This window comes from Mustelus asterias, chromosome 1 (assembly GCF_964213995.1).
Source record: "Mustelus asterias chromosome 1, sMusAst1.hap1.1, whole genome shotgun sequence".
Lineage (NCBI taxonomy): Eukaryota > Metazoa > Chordata > Chondrichthyes > Carcharhiniformes > Triakidae > Mustelus > Mustelus asterias.
Window position 1 is genome coordinate 200005585 of NC_135801.1, and position 27496 is coordinate 200033080.

General features: G+C 49.9%; 1 protein-coding gene across 1 annotated transcript in view; it reads left to right on the top strand.

Annotated features, from left to right (window-relative positions):
• LOC144481001 (disintegrin and metalloproteinase domain-containing protein 12-like) overlaps positions 1-27496 on the top strand; it is a 189672-nt gene that overhangs the window by 131647 nt on the left and 30529 nt on the right. The window contains exons 14-16 of the mRNA XM_078200663.1: positions 1834-2029; positions 19736-19844; positions 26273-26465. Coding sequence (XP_078056789.1) covers positions 1834-2029; positions 19736-19844; positions 26273-26465 — 498 coding nt within the window. The remainder of the gene's footprint in view (positions 1-1833; positions 2030-19735; positions 19845-26272; positions 26466-27496) is intronic.

Genomic DNA, 27496 nt, shown 5'->3' on the forward strand with positions numbered 1-27496 from the left:
CAATTGCCTGTGTTTGGCCCATATCCCTCTAACCCGTCCCCATCCATGTACTTATCCAAATGCTTTTTAAATGCTGCTATTGTACCCGCCTCAACCACTTTCTCAGGTAGGTCATTCCATACATGCACCACTCTCTGTTTGAAGAAGTTGCCCCTCAGGTCCTTTTTAAATCTTTCCCCTCTCACCTTCAACCTATGCCCTCTAGTTTTCAGGGGTCATAGGTTCAAGGTGAGGGGGGGGGGAGGTTTAACACGGATATCAGAAGGATGTATTTTACACAGAAGGTGGTGGGGGCCTGGAATGCGCTGCCGGGCAAGGTGATGGAGGCGGACACACTGGGAACGTTTAAGACTTATCTAGATAGCCACATGAACGGAGTGGGAATGGAGGGATACAAAAGAATGGTCTAGTTTGGACCAGGGAGCGGCGCGGGCTTGGAGGGCCGAAGGGCCTGTTCGTGTGCTGTATTGTTCTTTGTTCCTTGTTCTTTGTTCCCTGGAAAAAAGACTGGTCATGCTATCTGTGCCCCTCTAAACTTGGAGTTTAGAAGGATGAGGGGGGATCTTATGGAGACTTATAAGATAATGCGGGGGCTGGATAGGGTGGAGGTGGAGAGATTCTTTCCACTTAGTAAGGAAGGTAAAACTAGAGGACACAGCCTCAAAATAAAGGGGGGTCGGTTTAAGACAGAGTTGAGGAGGAACTTCTTCTCCCAGAGGGTGGTGAATCTCTGGAATTCTCTGCCCACTGAGGTGGTGGAGGCTACCTCGCTGAATATGTTTAAAGCGCGGATGGATGGATTCCTGATCGGTAAGGGAATTAAGGGTTATGGGGATCAGGCGGGTAAGTGGTACTGATCCACGTCAGATCAGCCATGATCTTATTGAATGGCGGGGCAGGCTCGAGGGGCTAGATGGCCTACTCCTGCTCCTATTTCTTATGTTCTTATGTTCATGATTTTAGACGCCTCAATAAGGTCACTCCTCATTCTCCTCCCTTCCTAGGAATAGAGTTCTATCCTGGCCAACCTCTCCCTATAACTCAGGCCCACTGATCCTGGCAACATCCTCGTCAATCTTCTCAGCACTCTTTCCAGTTTATCAATGTCTTTCCTATAACAGCGTGACCAAAACTGCACAATCCTCAAAGAATTCCAATAGATTCGTCAACCATGATTTCCCTTTTGTAAATCCGTGCTGACTTTGTCTGATTATACCACTGCCTTCCAAATGTCGAGTTATGAAATCCTTGATAATAGACTCCAGCAGCTTTCCCCAGTACCGGCGTGAGGCTCATTGGTCTATAGTTCCCTGTTTTCTCTCTCCCTCCCTTTTTGAATAGCGGGCTTACATTAGCGACCCTCCAATCTGCAGGAACCAGTCCAGAGTCCAAAGAATTTTGGAAAATAACCATCAATGGATCTGGTATTTCCAAGGCCACTTCCTTAAGTTACTCTGGGGTGAAGATTATCAGGACCTGGAGATTTATCCACCTTCAATCCCATCAATTTCCCCAAAACCATTTCTCTACTAATGCTGATTTCCTTCAGCTTCTCACCAAAACATGTTTCTCTCAGAATTTTATGACTCTATTTTTCTGGCTGCCCATCACAACTGTTGAATATCGCGAGGTGTTTGAACGAATGCTCAGTGAGGCTATATTCCAATGCTCGAACAATAGGTCACTGTACATCCCTAACCCCAAGATCCTGATCATCTCCTCAGCCCCAACCTTCTCTCTCTCCAGAAACCAACCCGTTCTCAGCAATTACACATCACTCTCAGCCCTGCCTGAACAATGAGCTGATTGAAACCTGATCACTTTGTTCTGCAGTTTCTTCCAGCAGCGACCATTTGTAGACCATCGAGGGGAGAATGTGACTTGCCAGAGTTCTGCACAGGAAACTCCCCAGACTGCCCCGTCAATGTATTCCTGAAAGATGGCCACACATGCAGCAACGGAAATTTATACTGCGGCGATGGGATCTGTCAGTCTGCAGATAAGCAATGCCAGGAGATCTGGGGTGAGGGTGAGTACAGGCTACTAGAATCTTCCATGTTCTTACAGCAATTATATTCAAAGACCAAACATGCGAGAGTAGAAAGTCATCCCAGAAAATAGTCAGCGAGTCAGGCAGCATCTGTGGAGAGAGAAAACAGCAACATTTCAGGTGATGATGTTTATCATGAATATAAAATATCACTGAGCTGCATTATTAACTCTGTCTCTCTCCACGGAGCTGCTGAATATTTCCACAATGTTCTGTTTTACACAGCATCTTGTTTGGGGTTTGTTGTTGCTGTTTATTCACCTTTGAATGGATGGTGAATTGTGCCTTTAACTCTTTAGTTATTCTGTCAAATTAATTACCAGTCTAACAATCATCCAGTAGATAAAAGCATTGCAAGGCCTCTTAGTCCCGTGAGATGCACATCCTGTTCAATGTGGGAAATCAGGAATACGTCTCACATGGTGAATAACCATAAACCCATCAAGGAAGGATTGTCAGAAGATCCAGGTTTTAGAGTTTGAGCAGGAGCAGATGTCACTGTGACGCATCCACATGGCTGAGAGCTACATGGTGAGCACTTTTCAGGAGATGATTACCTCTTCACTTAGAAGTGTTCAAACAGAGAGGGACTGAGTGTCCACCAGTCAGTCACAGAGGGATAGGTGAGTAGTATCGGAGATCTCTGAGTGCATCCCTCTCTTTAACCAATATTCAGATCTCACTACTCGTGCTGGTAGGAACTGGTGTAGGGGGTAGGGTTTCAGATTTTGAGATCATTGATACCTGTTCTGGGGCAGGTGGGACCTGTACAAGTGAGACGGGTTACATAGAACATCGAAAAAATACAGCACAAACAGGCCCTTCGGCCCACAAGTTGCGCCGGTCATGTCTCTACCTACCTAGGCTTATATATAGGCTTACCTATAACCCTCAATCCTATTAAGTCCCATGTACTTACCGACCGGTGAGTCTAACCTCAGTGGTTGGTAAGTTGATGGAGAAGATCCTGAGGGACAGGATTTATGAACATTTAGAGAAGTTTAGTATGCTCAAAAGTAGTCAGCACGGCTTTGTCAAAGGCAAATCATGCCTTACGAGCCTGGTGGAGTTCTTTGAAACTGTGACTAAATGCATTGACGAAGGAAAAGCGGTAGATGTGGTTTACATGGACTTCAGCAAGGCGTTCGATAAGGTCCCCCATGCAAGACTTCTCGAGAAAGTGAGAGGGCATGGGATCCAAGAGGCTGTTGCCTTGTGGATTCAGAACTGGCTTGCCTGCAGAAGGCAGAGAGTGGTTGTCGACGGGTCTTTTTCTGAATGGAGGTCGGTCACCAGTGGAGTGCCCCAGGGATCTGTTCTGGGACCCTTGCTGTTTGTCATTTTCATAAATGACCTGGATGAGGAAGTGGAGGGATGGGTTGGTAAGTTTGCTGACGACACGAAGGTTGGTGGTGTTGTGGACAGGTTGGAGGGATGTCAGAAGCTGCAGCATGACATAGATAGAATGCAAGACTGGGCGGAGAAGTGGCAGATGGACTTCAACCCGGATAAATGTGTAGTGGTCCATTTTGGCAGGTCAAATGGGATGAAGGAGTATAATATCAAGGGTAAGACTCTTAGCAGTGTAGAGGATCACAAGGACCTTGGGGTCCTGGTCCATAGGACTCTTAAATCGGCCTCGCAGGTGGAGGAGGTGGTTAAGAAGGCGTATGGTGTGCTGGCCTTCATCAATTGAGGGATTGAGTTTAGGAGTCGGGAAATAATGATGCAGCTTTATAAGACCCTCGTCAGACCCCACTTGGAGTACTGTGCTCAGTTCTGGTCACCTCATTACAGGAAGGATGTGGAAAAGATTGAAAGGGTGCAGAGGTGATTTACAAGGATGTTGCCTGGATTGGTTGATATGCCTTATGAGGATAGGTTGAGGGAGCTCGGTCTTTTCTCCTTGGAGAGACGAAGGATGAGAGGTGACCTGATAGAGGTGTACAAGATGTTGAGAGGTATAGATCGAGTGGATTCTCGGAGGCTTTTTCCCAGGGCTGAAATGTCTGCTACGAGAGGACACAGGTTTAAGGTGCTGGGGAGTAGGTACAGAGGAGATGCCAGGGGTAAGTTTTTCACTCAGAGGATGGTGGGTGAGTGGAATTGGCTGCCGTCAGTAGTGGTGGATCCAAACTCGATAGGGTCTTTTAAGAGACTTCTGGATGAGTACATGGGACTTAATAGGATTGAGGGTTATAGGTAAGCCTATATATAAGCCTAGGTAGGTAGGGACATGACCGGCGCAACATGTGGGCCGAAGGGCCTGTTTGTGCTGTAGTTTTTCTATGTTCTATAAATGCTGGAATGAGAGGTTAAAATCCTGGAGGCAAAAAATCTCGTGTGGAAGAAGATTTCAAAGCCTATTCTTCGAGTGTGGAGTGTGGAAATTCTAACGATGTGAGGGGTTTTGGGTTTGAATCAAAAAAAGATGTCGGGGGTGATCTTCCCCAAAAAATCCAAGTGCCCAACGGGCGGGAAAGTGGAAGATTTTCCCGCCTTTTTTTTGGGTGGGGTGGATTTCCGGCACTCTGCGCTCCGCAGAGACCGCTGGGGGATTTACGCTGGAAAGTGGGATGCAGAGCCTTATCCCACCCGAGAGGCCAACATCATAGAAGCATAGAAACTAGAAGCAGGAGGAGGCCATTCGGCCCTTCAAGCCTGCTCCACAATTCATTTTGATCATGACTGATCATCAAATTCAATATCCTGATCCCCCCTTATCCCTCGATCCCTTTCGCCCCAAGAGCGATATCGAATTTCTTCTTGAAATCACACAATGTTTTGGCCTCAACTACTTTCTGTGGGAGTGAATTCCACACATTCACCACCCTCTGGATGAAGAAATTTCTCCTCACCTCAGTTCTAAAAGGTTTACACCTTATCCTCAAACTATGACCCCTAGTTCTGGACTCCCTCACAATGAACAAAGAACAAAGAACAGTACAGCACTGGAAACAGGCCCTTCGGCCCTCCAAGCCTGTGCCGCTCCTTGGTCCAACTAGACCAATCGTTTGTATCCCTCCATTCCCAGGCTGCTCATGTGACTATCCAGGTAAGTCTTAAACGATGTCAGCGTGCCTGCCTCCACCACCCTACTTGGCAGCGCATTCCAGGCCCCCACCACCCTCTGTGTAAAAAACGTCCCTCTGATGTCTGAGTTATACTTCACCCCTCTCAGCTTGAGCCCGTGGCCCCTCGTGATCGTCACCTCCGACCTGGGAAAAAGCTTCCCACTGTTCACCCTATCTATACCCTTCATAATCTTGTCCCACCATCGGGAACATTCTTTCTGAATCTACCCTGTCTAACCCTGGTAGAATTTTATAAGTTTCGATGAGGTCCCGTCTCACTTTTCTAAACTCCATGAATATAATCATAACCGATATAGTCTCTCCTCATGTGACAGACCTGCCATCACAGGAATCAGCCTGGTAAACCTTCGCTGCGCTCCCTCTGGAGCAAGGACATCCTTCCTCAGATAAGGACACCAAAACTGCACACAATACTCCAGGTGTGGCCTCACCAACGCCCTGTACAATTGCAGCAAAACATCCCTATCCCTATATTCAAATCCTCTCGCTATGAAGGCCAACATACCATTTGCCTTATTTACTGCCTGCTGTACCTGCGCGCTTACTTTCAGCAATGGATGCACGAGGACTCCAAGGTCTCGCTGAGTATCCACTTCTCTCAATTTACACCCATTCAAGTAATAATCTATCTTCCTATTATTGCTACCAAAGTGAATAATCTCACATTTATCCACATTATACTGCATCTGCCATGCAGATACCCCCACACTCAGCCTGTCCAAATCACGCTGAAGCATCTCTGCATCCTCCTCACAGCTCACCCTCCCACACAACTTTGGAAACTCCGCAAATTTGGAGATAATACATTCAGCTCCCTCTTCCAAATCATTAATATATAATGTGAACAGTTGGGGTCCCAGCACAGATCCCTGTGGAACCCCACTAGTCACTGCCTGCCAATCAGAAAAAGACCCATTTATGCCAACTCTTTGCTTCCTATCTGCTAACCAGCTTTCCATCCATCTCGACATTACCTGCAATCCCATGTGCTTTAACTTCACATCGTGGTCTGTTATGTGAGACCTTATCGAAAGTCTTCTGAAAGTCTAAATAAATCACATCCACTGGTTCTCCTCGGTCAACTCTACCAGTTACATCCTCAAAATATTCCAATAGGTTCATCAAGCATGATTTCCCTTTTGTAAATCCATGCTGACTTTGTCTGATTCTACCACTGCTTCCAAATGCCGAGTTATGAAATCCTTGATAATTGACTCCAGCAGCTTCCTCAGTACCGACGTTAGGCTCACTGGTCGAGAGTTCCCTGTTTTCTCTCTCCCTCCCTTTTTGAATAGCGGGCTTACATTAGCTACCCCCCAATCTGTGAGAACCAGTCCAGAGTCCAAAGAATTTTGGAAAATAACCACTAATGGAAGGTCGCAGTGAGGATCATCCTCCAAGTGGTCCACATGGTCCTGGAGAGGGGGTTGGGGGAGGGTATATAAAACCTGGTGGCCACCAGACATTAGATTGATATCAAATGACTAACTTAATCTATTTATCTATTCATGTTTATATTCCTATATACATCTATACATCCGTGCCACGGTTGGCGCACGACTCCTTTGTGCCAAAAATAAAAGTTGTTATTCCGACCTCCGCTGTCGGGACAAAGATGGTTAGGGGCCAATACGTGGAGTGGTCGGAGCACCCCTGTCTTTACAGTCAGTCTGTCCGGTCTCTTTCCCGTGGTGGGAGGATTTTAATTGTGACCAGTTTCCGGCAGCCCTTTCCCTGAACATCGACACAGGCACATGTGTCGCTGGTCAGGATAATCTCGTGGGGTCCGATCCATTTTGGTGCAAACCCGGGTCGGTCTGGGGCAACCCGAATTAAAACTTTATCCCCGACTTGGGGGAGGGTGGTGGTGTGACTGACATTTTGATCTCTAGCCTGGTCTCTAATGGCTTGCTGGTCTCTGTCTGTGTGGTATAGATCTCGGAGCTGTAAGTCTAGTTGCTGTACATATCTCTTGATTTTGTCCTGAAGGGGTGCCATTTCTTCCCCCCCCACGGCAATGTTTTCTGGGAGTCGCATTGCCCTCCCGGTCATGAGCTCAAACGGGGTGAGCCCTACGGTACGACCTGGGGTGGCCCGTAGGCGCATCAAAATACAAGGAAGGACATCTCCCCACCCCTGACCTGTCCCTGCGATGGATTTGGCTATCGCATTTCTGAGAGTGCGGTTCATCCGCTCTCCCATTCCAGCACTTTGAGGGTGGTATGGGATGTGGAATCGCTGTCGGATTCCTAGGGCTTTACAAGCGTGCTTCATCACCTTGCCTGTAAAGTGTGTCCCCTGGTCGGAGTCCAGTTGCAGCGGGACTCCCCACCTTGGTATTATTTCGTATGCCAGGATGTGGGTTACAGTGGTCGCCCCGCAATCCCGAGTTGGAAAGGCTTCTACCCATCGGGTGAACTGGTCGATGAGGACTGGGCAGCACTTCTTCCCGCGGCTGGTGGGTAGGGGGCCAATGAAATCAATTTGGAGGTTTTCCCAAGGTCCCTTTGCTCTGGGTTGGTGCTAATTTAACTTTCAGGGGCCGACCGGGGTTATGTTGAGCGCAAATAATACATCTTTGGCAGTGCTTAGCTACATCTCGCCCCATCCCTGGCCACCACCAATCAGCTGATAACCGGGCCAGGGTCCCATCCCGGCCGGAGTACATAGAACATAGAACATTACAGCGCAGAACAGGCCCTTCGGCCCACGATGTTGCACCGACCAGTTAAAAAAAAAACTGTGACCCTCCAACCTAAACCAATTTCTTTTCGTCCATGAACCTATCTACGGATCTCTTAAACGCCCCCAAACTAGGCGCATTTACTACTGATGCTGGCAGGGCATTCCAATCCCTCACCACCCTCTGGGTAAAGAACCTACCCCTGACATCGGTTCTATAACTACCCCCCCTCAATTTAAAGCCATGCCCCCTCGTGCTGGATTTCTCCATCAGAATCATAGAATCATAGAAACCCTACAGTGCAGAAGGAGGCCATTCGGCCCATCGAGTCTGCACCGACCACAATCCCACCCAGGCCTGACCCCCACGTATTTTACCCGCTAATCCCAGGACTCTAAGGGGCAATTTTTTTAACCTGGCCAATCAACCTAACCCGCACATCTTTGGACTGTGGGAGGAAACCGGAGCACCCGGAGCATCAGAGGAAAAAGGCTATCACTATCCACCCTATCTAAACCTCTAATCATCTTATATGTTTCAATAAGATCCCCTCTTAGCCGCCGCCTTTCCAGCGAAAACAATCCCAAATCCCTCAGCCTCTCCTCATAGGATTTCCCCTCCATACCAGGCAACATCCTGGTAAACCTCCTCTGCACCCTCTCCAAAGCCTCCACATCCTTCCTGTAATGTGGGGACCAGAACTGCACACAGTACTCCAAGTGCGGCCGCACCAGAGTTGTGTACAGTTGCAACATAACGCTACGACTCCTAAATTCAATCCCCCTACCAATAAACGCCAAGACACCATATGCCTTCTTAACAACCTTATCTACTTGATTCCCAACTTTCAGGGATCTATGCACACATACACCTAGATCCCTCTGCTCCTCCACACTATTCAAAGTCCTCCCGTTAGCCCTATACTCAACACATCTGTTATTCCTACCAAAGTGAATTACCTCACACTTCTCCGCATTAAACTCCATCCGCCACCTCTCGGCCCAACTTTGCAACCTGTCTAAGTCTTCCTGCAAACTACGACACCCTTCCTCACTGTCTACCACACCACCGACTTTGGTGTCATCAGCAAATTTGCTAATCCACCCAACTATACCCTCATCCAGATCATTAATAAATATTACAAACAGCAGTGGCCCCAAAACAGATCCCTGAGGTACACCACTTGTAACCGCACTCCATGATGAAGTGGTCCGGTTCGTGGTGGAGTCGGAGTAGTTCAGCCTGTATGAATGAAGGGGCAACTACCTGGTGCCCTCTGCGCCATACCCCATTCTTATCTAGGGACGCCCCTGCCTGCTCCCACCGTGCCACCTCGTCTGGGTCAGCGCTACCCTGGAGTTTACAGATGTCCACCTCTTCCATGGGTGGAGTGGTGATGGCGGCTCCCTGCGGGAGGGCTTCCCCAGCTGCAGCTTTGGCAGCAGTGTCTGTTGGTTGGTTTCCCTTTTGCTCCGCAGTCCTCGCCTTCTGGTGGGCTTTTATTTTAATTACGGCTGCTTCCGAGGGTAACCTGGATGCCGTTGCCAAGTCTCGGATTATGTAGGTTATGACACAGTTGCATTTCCTTAATCTTCTGCCAGAAGATCGCATGACTGTGCCTGGGCTGGAGGGTCGGGAGTTTCTCTAATAATTTCATTGTGTCTCCCGGTGTGAGTGACACAGAGATCATTTTAATCTGGGTCTGCCGCCCTCGCCCATCTCTCCCTTGTCCCCCAGGAACGCATTCGATCTTTAAGGGAGCTGCCATAGCGTCCTGGGGCGGGGGGCGGGGAGGGGGGGGGGGGGGTGGGGGGGGGCGGGGGGGCGGGGGGTCGGTGGTCAACGGGAGGTTCCCCCCTGTCGGGCAGTGAGCCCGTTCCATCCATTAAGCATTCCCAATCGGGACACTCCTCACTTGGAAATTTATGTGAGGAGTGGGACAGTGCTGGCAGCACGGGGTTAGCGGCCATCACAGCGGCGCGCTTTCGCTGTGTGGACTGTTCTTGCTTGTCCTGAACATGTTTATGAACTCGCCCTGCTAGAGTGATGTGGGCTTTTAATATCAGGATCCAAGCCTTATCATCTTTATTCCTCTTTTCTTTCGCCCACCATTCCCGTTGGTTTTCAAGTGGGTCTTGGGGTTTCCACCCTGCTTTGATCATGCTTTTAATTAGTGTCTTATTTTTGTCTGCTCGATAGCGGGTGAGGGACCCTTCTGGTCCCCATTCGAAGGTGGTATCATTGCTATCCATGTCGGGTCTCTTAACTAGGACCAGTGGTATACTAATCCTGGCTCTGGTGCTTCTCACAGATACTTGTGTGGGTATCTCTGAGGTTACTGGTTTGGTGTTCCCACTGTCAGTGTGTTTAAACTTTCAGCAGCAACACGCAGAGCCCGTCCTGCGTGTAGCGGGGAGATTACCGCGCACAGAGGCAGGTGAGCTCTGACCACGACTACAGGGGCCGGGACCACCCTTTCCTTGCCAACTCCTATCGCTAAGTCAATCCTCAGAGGCTCACCGTTTCCCTATCTCCTCGGGATCACCCTGACCTGGGTGCGGACAGGCGTGGAATTGACCGCAGATTGGAGTTCCCCCGGCTTATAGCTGTTCTTTTGCGCTACCAGAGGTCTCCTGCTCGTAGTGGTCGAGGCACTCACAGAGGCTCCAGACTTAGTAGCGCCCGGACATGTAGCAGACTCCTCGCGGATTCTGCCCCCAGTGGCCCGAACCTTTCGCGCCTGCAGAGGTCCTACCCGACTTGCAGCGCCCGGACTTGTACCGAACTCCGAGAGCCCGATCACAGTGGCCCAAACCTAGACGTCCTCCCGGCTTCTACTATTCTCAAACTCTGTCCTGTCAGGTACCTATAGGTCAGTTAGTTTATGGTCAGGTTCACCATCAGGGGTACACGGAATGTAATGGCAACACAATCTATCACAGTTCGCGACCCCACTCGCCCGCCCAAAAAGAACCTACCCTACTGTGCAGTTATTGAACGGACTCTGTTCACAGGTTCAGATCGCGGCAGCCGTGAAGCACCGCTCTGACACTGGGAATGCCCGCGGATTTAAAAAGTAAAGATACTCACCCAGTGCCCAGAGACGATGTTCCAGCGACGGTCACCATCCCGGACTAGCCCCCAATTGTTAGTGCGAGTGGGCGAATACGACCACTACGGACCCAGAGTCAGGTTCAACAGCGGTACAGCTTTATTAACGTCGACGGAGGTGCTATCAGGACATACAAACAGCACTGTCCCGAAGGTACTCTGAAGGCCCGCCAAAAACGGGTTATAGTTATAGTCATATTCTGTGGTTGATGTGTAAATGGTTTGTTTATGGTTTTCTGCTATGGTCATCCTGTTTAATGGGTTTTTAGGTGCGGAGTTGATGTGTTAAGTCTGGTGATTGCCCAGTCTAGGGAGGTGAGAATTGTCTGAGATCTCCAGGGTTTCTTATACAATAGGTGTTTTATCAGGAAGTCTTTCATGTCCAGGAGACCTTCTGTTTGATAAGGGCTTCCTGATATCCTTGGAGCCAATTTAATTAAATGGAAGGTTATGCTAATATGAGTTCCTGAGTCCCTTTGCCAGCCTGGTTTCTGCATTTTAAAAGACCTGCTTGTCTGTTCACACTTTGTGCCTGGGTGCTGCTTTGTCCTGTTTCATTTATTTGATTTTATTCTAAGAAATATTTAATCTAAGGAATCACAGAAATTTGTGTCCGCTTACACATGGTTAGTAAGTTTGCAGATGAGATAGCTGACAACTGCAAGAAACACAAAGTTGTGATAGCAGCGGATTTTAATTTTCCACATATAGATTGGGACTCGCATACTGTTAAAGGTTTAGACGGGGTAGAGTTTGTAAAATGTGTTCAGGAAAATTTTCTACATCAGTATATAGAGGTGCCAACTGGAGAGGATGCGGTATTGGATCTCCTATTGGGAAATGAGTTAGGGCAGGTGATGGATGTGAGTGTGAGGGAACACTTTGGATCCAGTGATCATAATGCCATTAGTTTCTACCTGATCATGGATAAGGATAGATCTGGTCCTCGGGTTGAAGTTCTGAACTTTAAAAAGGCCAAATTTGATGAAATGAGAAGGGATCTGGGAAGTGTGGATTGGCACAGGCTGTTCTCTGGTAAGGATGTAAATGGAAAGTGGGAGGCCTTCAAAGGAGAAATTTTGAGAGTGCAGAGTTTGTATGTTCCTGTCAGGATTAAAGGCAAAGTAAATAGGAATAAGGAACCTTGGTTCTCGAGGGAGATTGTAACACTGATTAAGAGGAAGAGAGAGTTGTATGAAATGTACAGGCAGCAAGGAACACATCAGATGCTCGAGGAGTATAAAAAGTGCAAGAAGCTACTTAAGAGGGAAATCAGGAGGGCTAAAAGAAGACATGAGGTTGCTTTGGCAGACAGAGTGAAGGAAAATCCAAAGAGCTTCTATAGGTATGTTAGGAGCAAAAGGATAGTGAGGGATAAAATTGGTCCTCTTGAAGACCAGAGTGATAGACTGTGTATGGAACCAAAAGAAATGGGGGAGATACTAAATGGTTTTTTTGCATCCGTATTTACTGAGGAAACGGGCATGGAGTCTGTGGAAATAGGGCAAACAGGTAGGGAGGTCATGTAACCTTTACAGATTAAAGGGGAGGAGGTACTTGCTGTCTTGAGGCAAATCAGAGTGGATAAATCCCCAGGACCGGACAGGGTATTCCCACGGACCTTGAGGGAAGCTAGTGTTGAACTTGCAGGGGCCCTGGCAGACATATTTAAAATGTCAGTATTCACGGGGGAGGTGTTTAAAAAAGGTTCCAAAAGAAATCCGGGAAATTATCGGCCAGTAAGTTTGACGTCGGTGGTGGGCAAGTTATTGGAAGGTGTGATAAGGGACAGGATCTACAAATATTTGGATAGACAGGGACTTATTAGGGAGAGTCAACATGGCTTTGTGCGTGGTAGGTCATGTTTGACCAATCCATTGGAGTTTTTCGAGGAGGTTACCAGGAAAGTGGATGAAGGGAAGGCGGTGGATGTTGTCTACCTGGATTTCAGCAAGGCCTTTGACAAGGTCCCTCATGGGAGGTTAGTTAGGAAGGTTCAGTCGCTGGGTATACATGGGGAGGTAGCAAATTGGATTGGACACTAGCTCAATGGAAGAAGCCAGAGAGTGGTTGTGGACGATTGCTTCTCTGAGTGGAGGCCTGTGACTAGTGGTGTGCCGCAGGGATCGGTGTTGGGTCCATTGTTGTTTGTCATCTATATCAATGATCTGGATGATAATGTGGTAAATTGGATCAGCAGGTTTGCTGATGATACAAAGATTGGAGGTGTAGTGGACAGTGAGGAAGGTTTTCAAAGCTTGCAGAGGGATTTGGACCAACTAGAAAAATGGGCTGAAAAATGGCAAATGGAATTTAACGCAGACAAGTGTGAGATATTGCACTTTGGAAGGACAAAGCAGGTCGGAGGTGATGATCACGAGGGATCACGGGCTCAAGGTGAGAGGGGCGAGGTATAACTCAGATATCAGAGGGACGTTTTTTACACAGAGGGTGGAGGGGGCCTGGAATGCGCTGCCAAGTCGGGTGGTGGAGGCAGGCACGCTGCCATCGTTTAAGACTTACCTGGATAGTCACATGAGTAGTCTGGGAATGGAGGGATACAAACGAATGGTCTAGTTGGACCAATGAGCAGCACAGGCTTAGAGGGCCGAAGGGCCTGTTTCCTGTGCTGTACTGTTCTTTGTTCTTTTGTTCCAGAAAGTATAGGGTAAATGGTAGGACTCTGAAGAGTGCAGTTGAACAGAGGGATCTGGGAATACAGGTACAGAATTCCCTAAAAGTGACGTCACAGGTGGATAGGGTCGTAAAGAGTGCCTTTGGTACATTGGCCTTTATAAATCGGAGTATCGAGTATAAAAGTTGGAGTGTTATGGTAAGGTTATATAAGGCATTGGTGAGGCCGAATTTGGAGGATTGTGTACAGTTTTGGTCACCTAGTTACAGGAAGGATGTAAATAAGATTGAAAGAGTGCAGAGAAGGTTCACAAGGATGTTGCCGGGACTTGAGAAGCTGAGTTACAGAGAGAGATTGAATAGGTTGGGACTTTATTCCCTGGAGCGTAGAAGATTGAGGGGAGATTTGATAGAGGTGTATAAGATTTTGATGGGTATAGATAGAGTGAATGCAAGTAGGCTTTTTCCGCAGAGGCTAGGGGAGAAAAAAACCAGAGGGCATGGGTTAAGGGTGAAAGGAGAAAAGTTTAAAGGGAATATTAGGGGGGGCTTCTTCACGCAGAGAGTGGTGGGAGTGTGGAATGAGCTGCCGGATAAAGTGGTAAATGCGGGGTCACTTTTAACATTTAAGAAAAACAGTGGTTCGCACTGCTGCCTCACAGAGCCAGGGACCCGGGGCAGCACGGTGACACAGTGGTTAGCACTGCTGTCTCACAGTGCCACGGACCCGGAGCAGCACGATGGCACAGTGGTTAGCAATGCTGCCTCACAGCGCCAGGGACCCGGGGCAGCACGATGGCACAGTGGTTAGCACTGCTGCCTCACAGCGCCAGGGACCCGGGGCAGCACGGTAACACAGTGGTTAGCACTGCTCCCTCACAGTGCCAGGGACCCGGGGCAGCACGGTGGCACAGTGGTTAGCACTGCTGTCTCACAGTGCCAGGGACCCGGGGCAGCACGGTGGCACAGTGGTTAGCACTGCTGTCTCACAGTGCCAGGGACCCGGGGCAGCACGGTGACACAGTGGTTAGCACTGCTCCCTCACAGCGCCAGGGACCCGGGGCAGCACGGTGACACAGTGGTTAGCACTGCTCCCTCACAGTGCCAGGGACCCGGGGCAGCACGGTGACACAGTGGTTAGCACTGCTCCCTCACAGTGCCTGGGACCCGGGGCAGCACGGTGACACAGTGGTTAGCACTGCTCCCTCACAGCGCCAGGGACCCGGGGCAGCACGGTGACACAGTGGTTAGCACTGCTGCCTCACAGCGCCAGGGACCCGGGGCAGCACGGTGACACAGTGGTTAGCACTGCTCCCTCACAGCGCCAGGGTCCCGGGGCAGCACGGTGACACAGTGGTTAGCACTGCTCCCTCACAGCGCCAGGGACCCGGGGCAGCACGGTGACACAGTGGTTAGCACTGCTCCCTCACAGTGCCAGGGACCCGGGGCAGCACGGTGACACAGTGGTTAGCACTGCTCCCTCACAGCGCCAGGGACCCGGGGCAGCACGGTGACACAGTGGTTAGCACTGCTGTCTCACAGTGCCAGGGACCCGGGGCAGCACGGTGACACAGTGGTTAGCACTGCTGTCTCACAGTGCCAGGGACCCGGGGCAGCACGGTGACACAGTGGTTAGCACTGCTCCCTCACAGTGCCTGGGACCCGGGGCAGCACGGTGACACAGTGGTTAGCACTGCTCCCTCACAGCGCCAGGGACCCGGGGCAGCACGGTGGCACAGTGGTTAGCACTGCTCCCTCACAGTGCCAGGGACCCGGGGCAGCACAGTGACACAGTGGTTAGCACTGCTGTCTCACAGTGCCAGGGACCCGGGGCAGCACGGTGACACAGTGGTTAGCACTGCTGTCTCACAGTGCCAGGGACCCGGGGCAGCACGGTGGCACAGTGGTTAGCACTGCTGTCTCACAGTGCCAGGGACCCGGGGCAGCACGGTGACACAGTGGTTAGCACTGCTGTCTCACAGTGCCAGGGACCCGGGGCAGCACGGTGACACAGTGGTTAGCACTGCTGTCTCACAGTGCCAGGGACCCGGGGCAGCACGGTGGCACAGTGGTTAGCACTGCTGTCTCACAGTGCCAGGGACCCGGGGCAGCACGGTGACACAGTGGTTAGCACTGCTGTCTCACAGCGCCAGGGACCCGGGGCAGCACGGTGACACAGTGGTTAGCACTGCTCCCTCACAGCGCCAGGGACCCGGGGCAGCACGGTGACACAGTGGTTAGCACTGCTGCCTCACAGTGCCAGGGACCCGGGGCAGCACGGTGACACAGTGGTTAGCACTGCTGCCTCACAGTGCCAGGGACCCGGGGCAGCACGGTGGCACAATGGTTAGCACTGCTCCCTCACAGCGCCAGGGACCCGGGGCAGCACGGTGACACAGTGGTTAGCACTGCTCCCTCACAGTGCCAGGGACCCGGGGCAGCACGGTGGCACAATGGTTAGCACTGCTCCCTCACAGCGCCAGGGACCCGGGGCAGCACGGTGACACAGTGGTTAGCACTGCTCCCTCACAGCGCCAGGGACCCGGGGCAGCACGGTGACACAGTGGTTAGCACTGCTGCCTCACAGTGCCAGGGACCCGGGGCAGCACGGTGGCACAATGGTTAGCACTGCTCCCTCACAGCGCCAGGGACCCGGGGCAGCACGGTGACACAGTGGTTAGCACTGCTCCCTCACAGTGCCTGGGACCCGGGGCAGCACGGTGACACAGTGGTTAGCACTGCTCCCTCACAGTGCCTGGGACCCGGGGCAGCACGGTGACACAGTGGTTAGCACTGCTGTCTCACAGTGCCAGGGACCCGGGGCAGCACGATGGCACAGTGGTTAGCACTGCTGTCTCACAGTGCCAGGGACCCGGGGCAGCACGATGGCACAGTGGTTAGCACTGCTGTCTCACAGCGCCAGGGACCCGGGGCAGCACGGTGACACAGTGGTTAGCACTGCTGCCTCACAGTGCCAGGGACCCGGGGCAGCACGGTGACACAGTGGTTAGCACTGCTGTCTCACAGCGCCAGGGATCTGAATTCAATTCCTGGCTTGGGTCACTGTGTGGAGTCTGCACGTTCTCCCCGTGTCTGCGTGGGTTTCCTCCAGGTGCTCCGATTTTCTCCCAAAGTCCAAAGATATGCGGGTCAGGTTGATTGGCCGTGCTAAATTGCCCCTTAGTGTCATGGGGACTAGCTAGGGTAATTATTTGGGGTCACGGGGATATCATCTGGGTAGGATTGTTGTTGGTGCAGGCTCGATGGCCTGAATGGCCTCCTTCTGTACTGTAGATTCGATTATATTGTTGCTTCTTTTGAAATTTGACATTCTTGCATTTGTCCTGATGAGTTCAATATGAAAAGCATCGACAGATGTTGGTTTTGTCAACAATATTCTGGATCTGTTTAGCCACAGGAGTCATTGTGTTAATTTTCAGATATAATCTCCGTATTTGTATTCCATTTCCTTTGACTTTCCTCTGTTCTCTCGACATCTCTGACTGTCGAACTTAATCTTTGACTTGATTACCAACTCGATTTAATGATCAAACTCAATCACCAAGACTCGAAACTTTGCCTCTATTCTCTCTCAGTAAGAAGTCTGACAACACCAGGGTTAAAGTCCAGCAAGTTTATTTGGAATCACGAGCTTTCGGAGCACTGCTCCTTCATCAGATGAGTGGCAGCGCTCTGAAAGCTCGTGATTCCAAATAAACCTGTTGGATTTTAACCTGGTGTTGTCAGATTTCTTACTGAGCCCACCCCGGTCCAACGCCGGATTCTCCACATCGTGTCTACTATTCTCTCTTCACAGATGCTGTCAGAACTGCTGAGATTTCCCAGAATTTTCTGTTTTTGTTTCAGATTCCAGCATCTGCAGTATTTTGCTTTGATTTATATCATGTGTCTAAGTTTGCTGACAATATCAGATATCAGAGGGACGTATTTTACACAGAGGGTGGTGGGGGGCCTGGAATGCGCTGCCAAGTAGGGTGGTGGAGGCAGGCACGCTGACATCGTTTAAGACTTACCTGGATAGTCACATGAGCAGCCTGGGAATGGAGGGATACAAACGATTGGTCTAGTTGGACCAATGAGCGACACAGGCTTGGAGGGCCGAAGGGCCTGTTTCCTGTGCTGTACTGTTCTTTGTTCTTTGTTCTAATACCAACAAGGTAAGAGGGGAGCTGTGCAGTGGATACAGAGAGCTGCAAAGAGACAGACAGATTAGGTGAGTGGACAACACAGCAGCAGATAGAGTATCATGTAGCAATGTGAAGTTATTTGGTTGTCAGAACAGAATGGTTTTTAGACAGTGTGAAACATGAGTGTTGCTGTGATTTGGGTGTGCAGAAAGCAGGAGGTTAGCTTGTAGGTGCAACAAGCAGCAAGGAAGAAAGTTGTCTTTATTGCGAGGAGATTAGAGAGCAAGAATAAAGAAGTCCTGCAACAATCGTACAGGGTCTTGGTGAGAACGTGGCCAGAATTCTCCGACCTCATGGCACGGTGACACAGTGGTTAGCACTGCTGTCTCACAGTGCCAGGGACCCGGGGCAGCACGGTGACACAGTGGTTAGCACTGCTGCCTCACAGTGCCAGGGACCCGGGGCAGCACGGTGACACAGTGGTTAGCACTGCTCCCTCACAGTGCCAGGGACCCGGGGCAGCACGGTGACACAGTGGTTAGCACTGCTGTCTCACAGTGCCAGGGACCCGGGGCAGCACGGTGACACAGTGGTTAGCACTGCTGTCTCACAGTGCCAGGGACCCGGGACAGCACGGTGACACAGTGGTCAGCACTGCTGTCTCACAGTGCCAGGGACCCGGGGCAGCACGGTGACACAGTGATTAGCACTGCTGTCTCACAGCGCCAGGGACCCGGGGCAGCACGGTGACACAGTGGTCAGCACTGCTGTCTCACAGTGCCAGGGACCCGGGGCAGCACGGTGACACAGTGATTAGCACTGCTGTCTCACAGCGCCAGGGACCCGGGGCAGCACGGTGACACAGTGGTTAGCACTGCTCCCTCACAGCGCCAGGGACCCGGGGCAGCACGGTGACACAGTGATTAGCACTGCTGTCTCACAGTGCCAGGGACCCGGGGCAGCACGGTGACACAGTGGTTAGCACTGCTCCCTCACAGCGCCAGGGACCCGGGGCAGCACGGTGACACAGTGATTAGCACTGCTGTCTCACAGCGCCAGGGACCCGGGGCAGCACGGTGACACAGTGGTTAGCACTGCTGCCTCACAGTGCCAGGGACCCGGGGCAGCACGGTGACACAGTGGTTAGCACTGTTCCCTTTCAGCACCAGGGACCCTGCTTGGGTCACTGTCTGTGTGGAGTTTGCACATTCATCCCGTGTCTGCGTGGGTTTTCTCCGGGTGCTCCGGTTTCCTCCCACAGTCCAAAGATGTTCCGGTTAGGTGGATTGGCCGTGCTAAACTGATGGGGCGTGCGAGACGGGAGAATTCCGGCTCATATCGGGAATACAATGTGCCACTCACTCCCCACATCGAAGAATGAATACATTGAAGGCAGTGCAGTAAAGTTTGACGGGATTGGTCCCTGGGAGGGTTGGAATATGGAGATAAGATGAATAAATCAGGTTTATATTCTGTGGAGGCTGAGACTGAGAGACAATCTGATTGGAATTGACCGGATTCTGAAGGGGTTTGACAGGGGCATGCTGAGAGATTGATTCTGATGGTTGGGAATCTAAAACACGGGGGCACAGCCTGAGGATAAGGAGCATTGTTTAACACTGAGATGTGGAGACACTGCTTCACTTGCAGGGTGGTGAATCTCTGGAATTTTCTACCCACAGCCTTGTGGGTTCTCCATCGCTGAAGGGGCTGAGGAACAGTTTCTGTTTTCTTGGGGAATGAAGCAGGTCTGAGGGAAAGTGAGTTGAATAGTGGAGCAGCTTCAATAGGCCTTGGATCTAATCCTGTTCAGATATCTGACACCCTTAAACCGTGGAAGGTGCTATATGAATAGAAGTTGTTGTTGCATTCTAGTCAGTGTGTTTGTTTCTCTCTTTCTCTGTCACTCATTCTCCCATCACCCGTTTCCTTTGATCAGAGCCTGGAGCAGGAGGTGATTGTGTGGAATGGCCAAGTCTGGGTGTCTGTAACGCTCCCCCTTTCTGTCTGACAGGTGCCACGTCTGCTGAAGATCTTTGCTATGAATTTACGAACGAGGAAGGAAATGAATTTGGAAACTGTGGCAAGGATGAAAATGATAAATACATAAAGTGTCAGAGTCAGTAAGTTTGGCTGCAAGCTGCAGAAATTTATACTGGGAGTAATAGCTTGTGACACTGTTCTCAATGCTCACATTCAACACAAGGAAATAGTTACTCTTTTAATCAGAGATTTCTGATCACATTAACAAAGGACATTAAACCACAAGACCCTCACTGAGTGATAATTCCACAAACACTGATATTTTTGTGTGTGTTGATTTGATTTATTATTGTCACATGTATTAACATACAGTGAAAAGTATTGTTTCTTGCGCGCTATACAGACAAAACATACCGTTCATCGAGAAGGAAAGGAGAGAGTGCAGAATGTAGTGTTACAGTCATAGCTAGGGTGTAGAGAAAGATCAACTTAATGCAAGGTAAGTCCATTCAACAGTCTGACAGCAGCAGGGAAGAAGCTGTAGTAAGAAGTCTTACAACACCAGGTATATGGGCGGCATGGTAGCACAGTGGTTAGCACTGCAGCTTCACAGCTCCAGGGACCTGGGTTCGATTCCCGGCTTGGGTCACTGTCTGTGTAGAGTTTGCGCATTCTCCTCGTGTCTGCATGGGTTTCCTCCGGGTGCTCCGGTTTCCTCCCACAGTCCAAAGATGTGCGGGTTAGGTTGATTGGCCATGCTAAAAAATTGCCCCTTAGTGTCCTGGGATGCGTGGATTAACAGGTACAATATGTAGGGATATGGGGGTAGGGCCTGGGTGGGATTGTAGTCGGTGCAGACTTGATGGGCCAAATGGCCTCTTTCTGTACTGTAGGGTTTCTATGGTTTCTATTTGGTATGTGAAGGAGCGCTGCTCCTTTATCAGCTGAGTGGAGGATTTGTCTCTCAAATAGGGCATATAAAGACAGAAACTCAATTTACAAGATAATGGTTGGAATGCGAGTCTTTACAGGTAATCAAATCTTAAAGATACAAACAATGTGAGTGAAGAGAGGGTTAAGCACAGGTTAAAGAGGTAGGTATTGTCTCCAGACAGGACAGTTTTTTTAAATATACTTTTCCAATTCGATCAATGTTGGAACATGTTGGATTTTTATGAAGATGTGACTAGAGTGGTTGATGGAGGAGAACCGGTGGATGCGGTGTTTTTGGATTTCCAAAAGGCGTTTGATAAGGTGCCCCATAAAAGGCTGCTGAAGAAGATTAGGACACACGGAGTTGGGGGTAGTGTGTTAAAGTGGACTGGGGACTGGCTATCCGACAGGAAGCAAAGAGTCGGAATAAATGGGTGTTTTTTCGGTTGGAGGAAGGTAACTAGTGGCGTGCCGCAGGGATCGGTACTCGGGCCGCAACTATTTACCATTTATATAGATGATCTGGAGGAGGGGACAGAGTGTAGGGTAACGAAGTTTGCAGACGACACAAGGATAAGTGGAAAAGTGAATCGTGTGGAGGACGGAGAAGATCTGCAGAGAGATTTGGACAGGCTGAGTGAGTGGGCGAGGATATGGCAAATGGAGTATAACGTTGAGAAATGCGAGGTTATACACTTTGGAGGAAATAATAACAAATGGGATTACTATCTCAATGGAAACAAATTAAAACATGCTACCGTGAAAAGGGACCTGGGGGTCCTTGTGCATGAGACGCAAAAGCCCAGTCTGCAGGTACAACAGGTGATCAAGAAGGCAAATGGGATGTTGGCCTATGTCGCGAGGGGGATAGAATATAAAAGCAGGGATGTCTTGATGCACCTGTACAGGGCATTGGTGAGGCCGCAGCTGGAATACTGTGTGCAGTATTGGTCCCCTTATATGAGGAAGGATATATTGGCATTGGAGGGAGTGCAGAGAAGGTTCACCAGGTTGATACCGGAGATGAGGGGTTTGGATTATGAGGAGAGGCTGAGGAGATTGGGTTTGTACTCGTTGGAGTTTAGAAGGATGAGGGGGGATCTTATGGAGACTTATAAGATAATGCGGGGGCTGGATAGGGTGGAGGCGGAGAGATTCTTTCCACTTAGTAAGGAAGTTAAAACTAGAGGACACAGCCTCAAAATAAAGGGGGGTCGGTTTAAGACAGAGTTGAGGAGGAACTTCTTCTCCCAGAGGGTGGTGAATCTCTGGAATTCTCTGCCCACTGAGGTGGTGGAGGCTACCTCGCTGAATATGTTTAAAGCGCGGATGGATGGATTCCTGATCGGTAAGGGAATTAAGGGTTATGGGGATCAGGCGGGTAAGTGGTACTGATCCACGTCAGATCAGCCATGATCTTATTGAATGGCGGGGCAGGCTCGAGGGGCTAGATGGCCAACTCCTGCTCCTATTTCTTATGTTCTTATGTAAGTCCAATTCAGAGTCTCAACAAGTTGAGACATTTCCAATCCAAGCTGACAAGACAGGGTAGCAACCCTTTACCCTGTCTTGGGCCTGATCTACATGAGCCAAGCTGATTGGAGTAGGCGGAGGTTTCCTCCTCCAAGGCTTGATCTCATTTGCATCTTAGCCAAAAGGCCGAGATACCGCTTTTAAAAATTGCTTCATATGAAAATGAAGCTCATGTCTCCAGCCAGGACAGTTAGTGAGATTTTGTAAGCCCAGGCAAGTCGTGGGTGTTACAGACAGTGTGACATGATCCCAAGATCCCGGTTGAGGCCGTCCTCATGTGTGCGGAATTTGGCTATCAGTTTCTGCTCAGCGACTCTGCGCCGTCGTGTGTTGTGAAGGCCGCCTTGGAGAACGCTTACCCGAAGATCAGAGGCTGAATGCCCGTGATTGCTGAAGTGCTCCCCAACAGGAAGGGAACACTCCTGCCTGGTGATTGTCGAGCGGTGTTCATTCATCCATTGTCGTAGCGTCTGCATGGTCTCCCCAATGTACCATGCCTCGGGACATCCTTTCCTGCAGCGTATCAGGTATGATGTGGAGAAGCCGGCGTTGGACTGGGGTAAACACAGTAAGAAGTCTCACAGCACCAGGTTAAAGTCGTACAGGTTTATTTGATAGCACGAGCTTTCGGCGCACCGCTCCTTCATCTGGTGAGTGGGAGTTGTGTTCACAAACAGGGCATAGAAAGACACAAACTCAATTTACAAGATTATGGTTGGAATGTGAAATGGTACATTGGGGAGACCATGCAGATGTTACAACAATGGATGAATGAACACCGCTCGACAATCACCAGGCAGGAGTTCCCTTCCTGTCGGGGCACACTTCAGCAGTTACGGGCATTCTGCCTCTGATCTTCCAACCGGCATCTTGGGTTCATGTCACACTATCTGGAACCCCCACGACTTGCCTGGGCTTGCAAAATCTCACTAACTGTCCTGGCTGGAGACAATACACATCCCTTTATGGTGAGGGTGAGGTGCCTGAAGATTGGAGGGTGACAAATGTTGTGCCTTTGTTTAAAAAGGGCTGCAGGGAAAAGCCTGGGAACTACAGGCCAGTGAGCCTCACATCTGTGGTGGGTAAGTTGTTGGAAGGTATTTTGAGAGACAGGATCTACAGGCATTTAGAGATGCAAGGACTGATTAGGGACAGTCAGCATGGCTTTGTGAGTGGAAAACCATGTCTCACAAATTTAATAGTTTTTTGAAGGGGTAACCAAGAAGGTAGATGAGGGCAGTGCAGTTGATGTTGTCTACATGGACTGTAGCAAGGCCTTTGACAAGGTACCGCATGGTAGGTTGTTGAACAAAGTTAAATCTCACGGGATCCAGGGTGAGGTATCTAAATGGATACAAAATTGGCTTCTTGACAGAAGCCAGAGGATGGTTGTAGAGAGTTGTTTTTCAAACTGGAGGCCTGTGACCAGCGGTGTGCCTCAGGGATCAGTGCTGGGCCCACTGTTATTTGCATTTATACTAATTATTTGGATGAGAATATAGGGGGCATGGTTAGTAAGTTTGCAGATGACACCAAGATTGGTGGCACAGTGGACAGTGAAGAAAGTTATCTCCAATTGCAACGGGATCTTGATCAATTGGGCCAGTGGGCTGACGAATGGCAGATGGAGTTTAATTTAGACAAATGCGAGGTGATGCATTTTGGTAGATTGAACCAGGGCAGGACTTACTCAGTTAATGGTAGGGCATTGGGGAGAGTTACAGAACAAAGAGATCTAGGGGTACAGGTTTATAGCTCTTTGAAAGTGGAGTCACAGGTGGACAGAGTGGTGAAAAAGGCATTTGGCATGCTTGGTTTCATTGGTCAGAACATTGAATACAGGAGTTGGGATGTCTTATTAAAGTTGTACAAGACATTGGTCAGGCCACACTTGGAATACTGTGTGCAATTCTGGTCACCTTATTATAGAAAGGATATTATTAAACTAGAATGAGTGCAGAAAAGATTTCCTAGGATGCTACCGGGACTTGATGGATTGAGTTATATGGAGAGGCTGAATAGACTGGGACTTTTTTCTCTGGAGCGTAGGACGCTGAGGGATGACCTCGCTAAGGTCGGGACATGTTCGGCACAACTTTGTGGGCTGAAGGGCCTGTATTGTGCTGTAGTTTTTCTATGTTTCTATGTTTCTAGAAGTCTATAAAATAATGAGGGGCATAGACAAGGTAGATAGTCAATATCTTTTCCTAAAGGTAGGGGAGTCTAAAACTAGAGGGCATAGGTTTAAGGTGAGAGGGGAGAGATACAAAAGTGTCCAGAGGGGCAATTTTTTCACACCAAAAGTGGTGAGTGTCTGGAACAAGCCGTCAGAGGTAGTTGTAGAGGCGGATACAATTTTGTCTTTTAAAAATTATTTCGATAGTTACACGGGTCCGATGGGTATAGAGGGATATGGGCCAAATGCGGGTAATTGAGATTATCTTTGGGGCTTTTTAAAAAAAAGGGCAGTATGGACAAGTTGGGCCGAAGGGCCTGTTTCTATGCTGTAAACTTCTGTGACTCTATGACTCTATGACTTTAACATGTGCTTCACCCTCTCTCCACTCACATTGTCTGTATCTTTAAGACTTGATTACCTGTAAAGACTCGCAATCCAACCATTACCTTGTAAATTGAGTTTGTGTCTATATATGCCCTGTTTGTGAACAGAACTCCCATTCACCTGATGAAGTGCGCCGAAAGCTTGTGCTGCCAAATAAACCTGTGGACTTTGACCTGGTGTTGTGAGACTTCTTACTGTGTATCAGGTCGACAACGTGGACAAAATAATTCTCAGTGCTGAATGTGTGTGAAAATGGCAGAGAATCACGCTGGGATTTTAGGAAAGTTAAAAATTGAATCTTACCTCATTTTGAGGAAAAATGAACCAAGATCTGTTTTCTGGCAGATGGGGGAAGGGGCGGAACCTAAGTTCACCCGAAAGCCGGCGGTGTTCGGCAGAGAGCGCCATTACGCATGTGCAGATCTCTCAGTCACTTTCCCCCAGCTGCCACTGGCCTCTGTGACCGATTGCCACCCCCCCACATGAACATATTGCCCCCTCTCGAACACACAGCGGCCAATCGTCCGACTCCCACCCCAGGAACCGACCAGTCATGCACAACCCCCACCTTGCAGGAGCCAGTGGATTGCGGTTACAGAGCGTGCAGCATTCCCCCATCCCGGTTTCAGAGTGTGCAGGCCCCCCCCCCCACCCACCTCCCCCCCCCCCCACTGCCTCTGCCTTAGGCCCTGCCCCTCAGCCCCACCTACTAGGCTCTGCCCAGTGCTCAGTGGGCACTGCCAGGGTGTCTGGTGGACAGTGCCAGAGTGCCAGGCTGGCACTGCCCAAGGGGCTCTCCACCCTGCTCCTCCTGAGGGGGGGGGGGCCCTCAATGGCCTCCGGTCTGACCAGCGAGGCCATTGTGACAGGGTCCTGTTGTTGGGGATCTTGCTGGTAAGAAGCTTCACTAGCGAGGCCGCAAAAACAAGTCAGCCCAGGACACGTCCCATTTCGGGCTTGAGGCTGATCTCGCCGCACAGCCGGTGCCGGTAAGTCCATGAGAAGCGAGACATCGGGCACGAACCATCTCCCTTGCAATCTTATGACTCGCCCCTTCCATCGACCGGCGGAAGAAGATGGTAAGATCGCCCCCTATGTGACAACATGGGGGAGGCAGTTTTCAAAAGGCAATTCGACATGAACTAAAGACAATGGGATATTGCAGAGAAAGGGCAGGAGGGTAGGACTGGCTGAGTTACTGTTGCAAAGAACCACCAACTCATCAAAGGGCTGAATGGTCACCCACTGTGGTGTTACCATTCTCATAATGTGTCCATGTGAAGGTGCAGTTAGAAGTCTCACAACACCAGGTTAAAGTCCAACAGGTTTATTTTGTATCGCGAGCTTTCGGAGCGCTGCTTCTTCATCGGGTGAGTGGCAGCTCTGAAAGCTCGTGATTCCAAATAAACCTGGTGTTGTGAGACTTCTTACTGTGCCTACCCCAGGCCAACACTGGTATCTCTGCATCGGAGCTGATAGCAAAAGTAGCCTTTGTGAAGTGAGAATGTGGAAGTTTCTAACTGTCTCTCTCTCCGACAGGGATGTAGCATGTGGAAAAATCCAGTGTAAGGGTGGAGGTTCCAAGCCAATCCGAGGAGGGAACCTGGACATTGTGACCACCAGAATGACTGTCAATGGTGTGAAGTATGTTTGCAGAGGAACATATTCTTCTTTCTTTGATTCCAGTAGTCCTGACCTCGTTGAACAAGGAACCAAGTGTGGAGACAACAAGGTAACTAATTAGAAACATAGAAACATAGAAAACTACAGCACAAAACAGGCCCTTCGGCCCCACAAGTTGTGCCGAACATATCCCTACCTTTTAGGCCTACCTATAACCCTCCATCCTATTAAGTCCCATGTACTCATCCAGGAGTCTCTTAAAAGACCCTATTGAGTTTGCCTCCACCACAACTGACGGCAGCCGATTCCACTCGCCCACCACCCTCTGTGTGAAAAACTTACCCCTAACATTTCCCCTGTACCTACCCCCCAGCACCTTAAACCTGTGTCCTCTCGTAGCAGCCATTTCTGCTCTGGGAAAAAGCCTCTGGGAGTCCACCCGATCTATGCCTCTCAACATCTTATATACCTCTACTAGGTCTCCTCTCATCCGACGGCTCTCCAAGGAGAAAAGACCGAGCTCCCTCAGCCTATCCTCATAAGGCATGCCACTCAATCCAGGCAACATCCTTGTAAATCGCCTCTGCACCCTTTCAATCTTCTCCACATCCTTCCTGTAATGAGGCGACCAGAACTGAGCACAGTACTCCAAGTGGGGTCTGACGAGGGTCTTATATAGCTGTATCATTATCCCCAGACTCCTAAACTCAATCCCTCGATTGATAAAGGCCAGCACAGCATACGCCTTCTTAACCACCTCCTCCACCTGCGGGGCCGATTTTAGAATCCTATGGACCCGGACCCCAAGGTCCTTCTGATCCTCGACCGTACTAAGAGTCTTTCCCTTTATATTGTACTCCTTCATCCCATTTGACCTGCCAAAAGGGACCACTACGCATTTATCTGGGTTGAAGTCCATCTGCCACTTGTCCGCCCAGTCTCACATCCTTGCATTACAAGAAATGGCTGCTGCGAGAGGACATAGGTTTAAGGTGCTGGGGGTAGGTACAGGGGAAATGTTAGGGGGAAGTTTTTCACACAGAGGGTGGTGGGCGAGTGGAATCGGCTGCCGTCAGTGGTGGTGGAGGCAAACTCAATCGGGTCTTTTAAGAGACTCCTGGATGAGTACGTGGGTCTTAA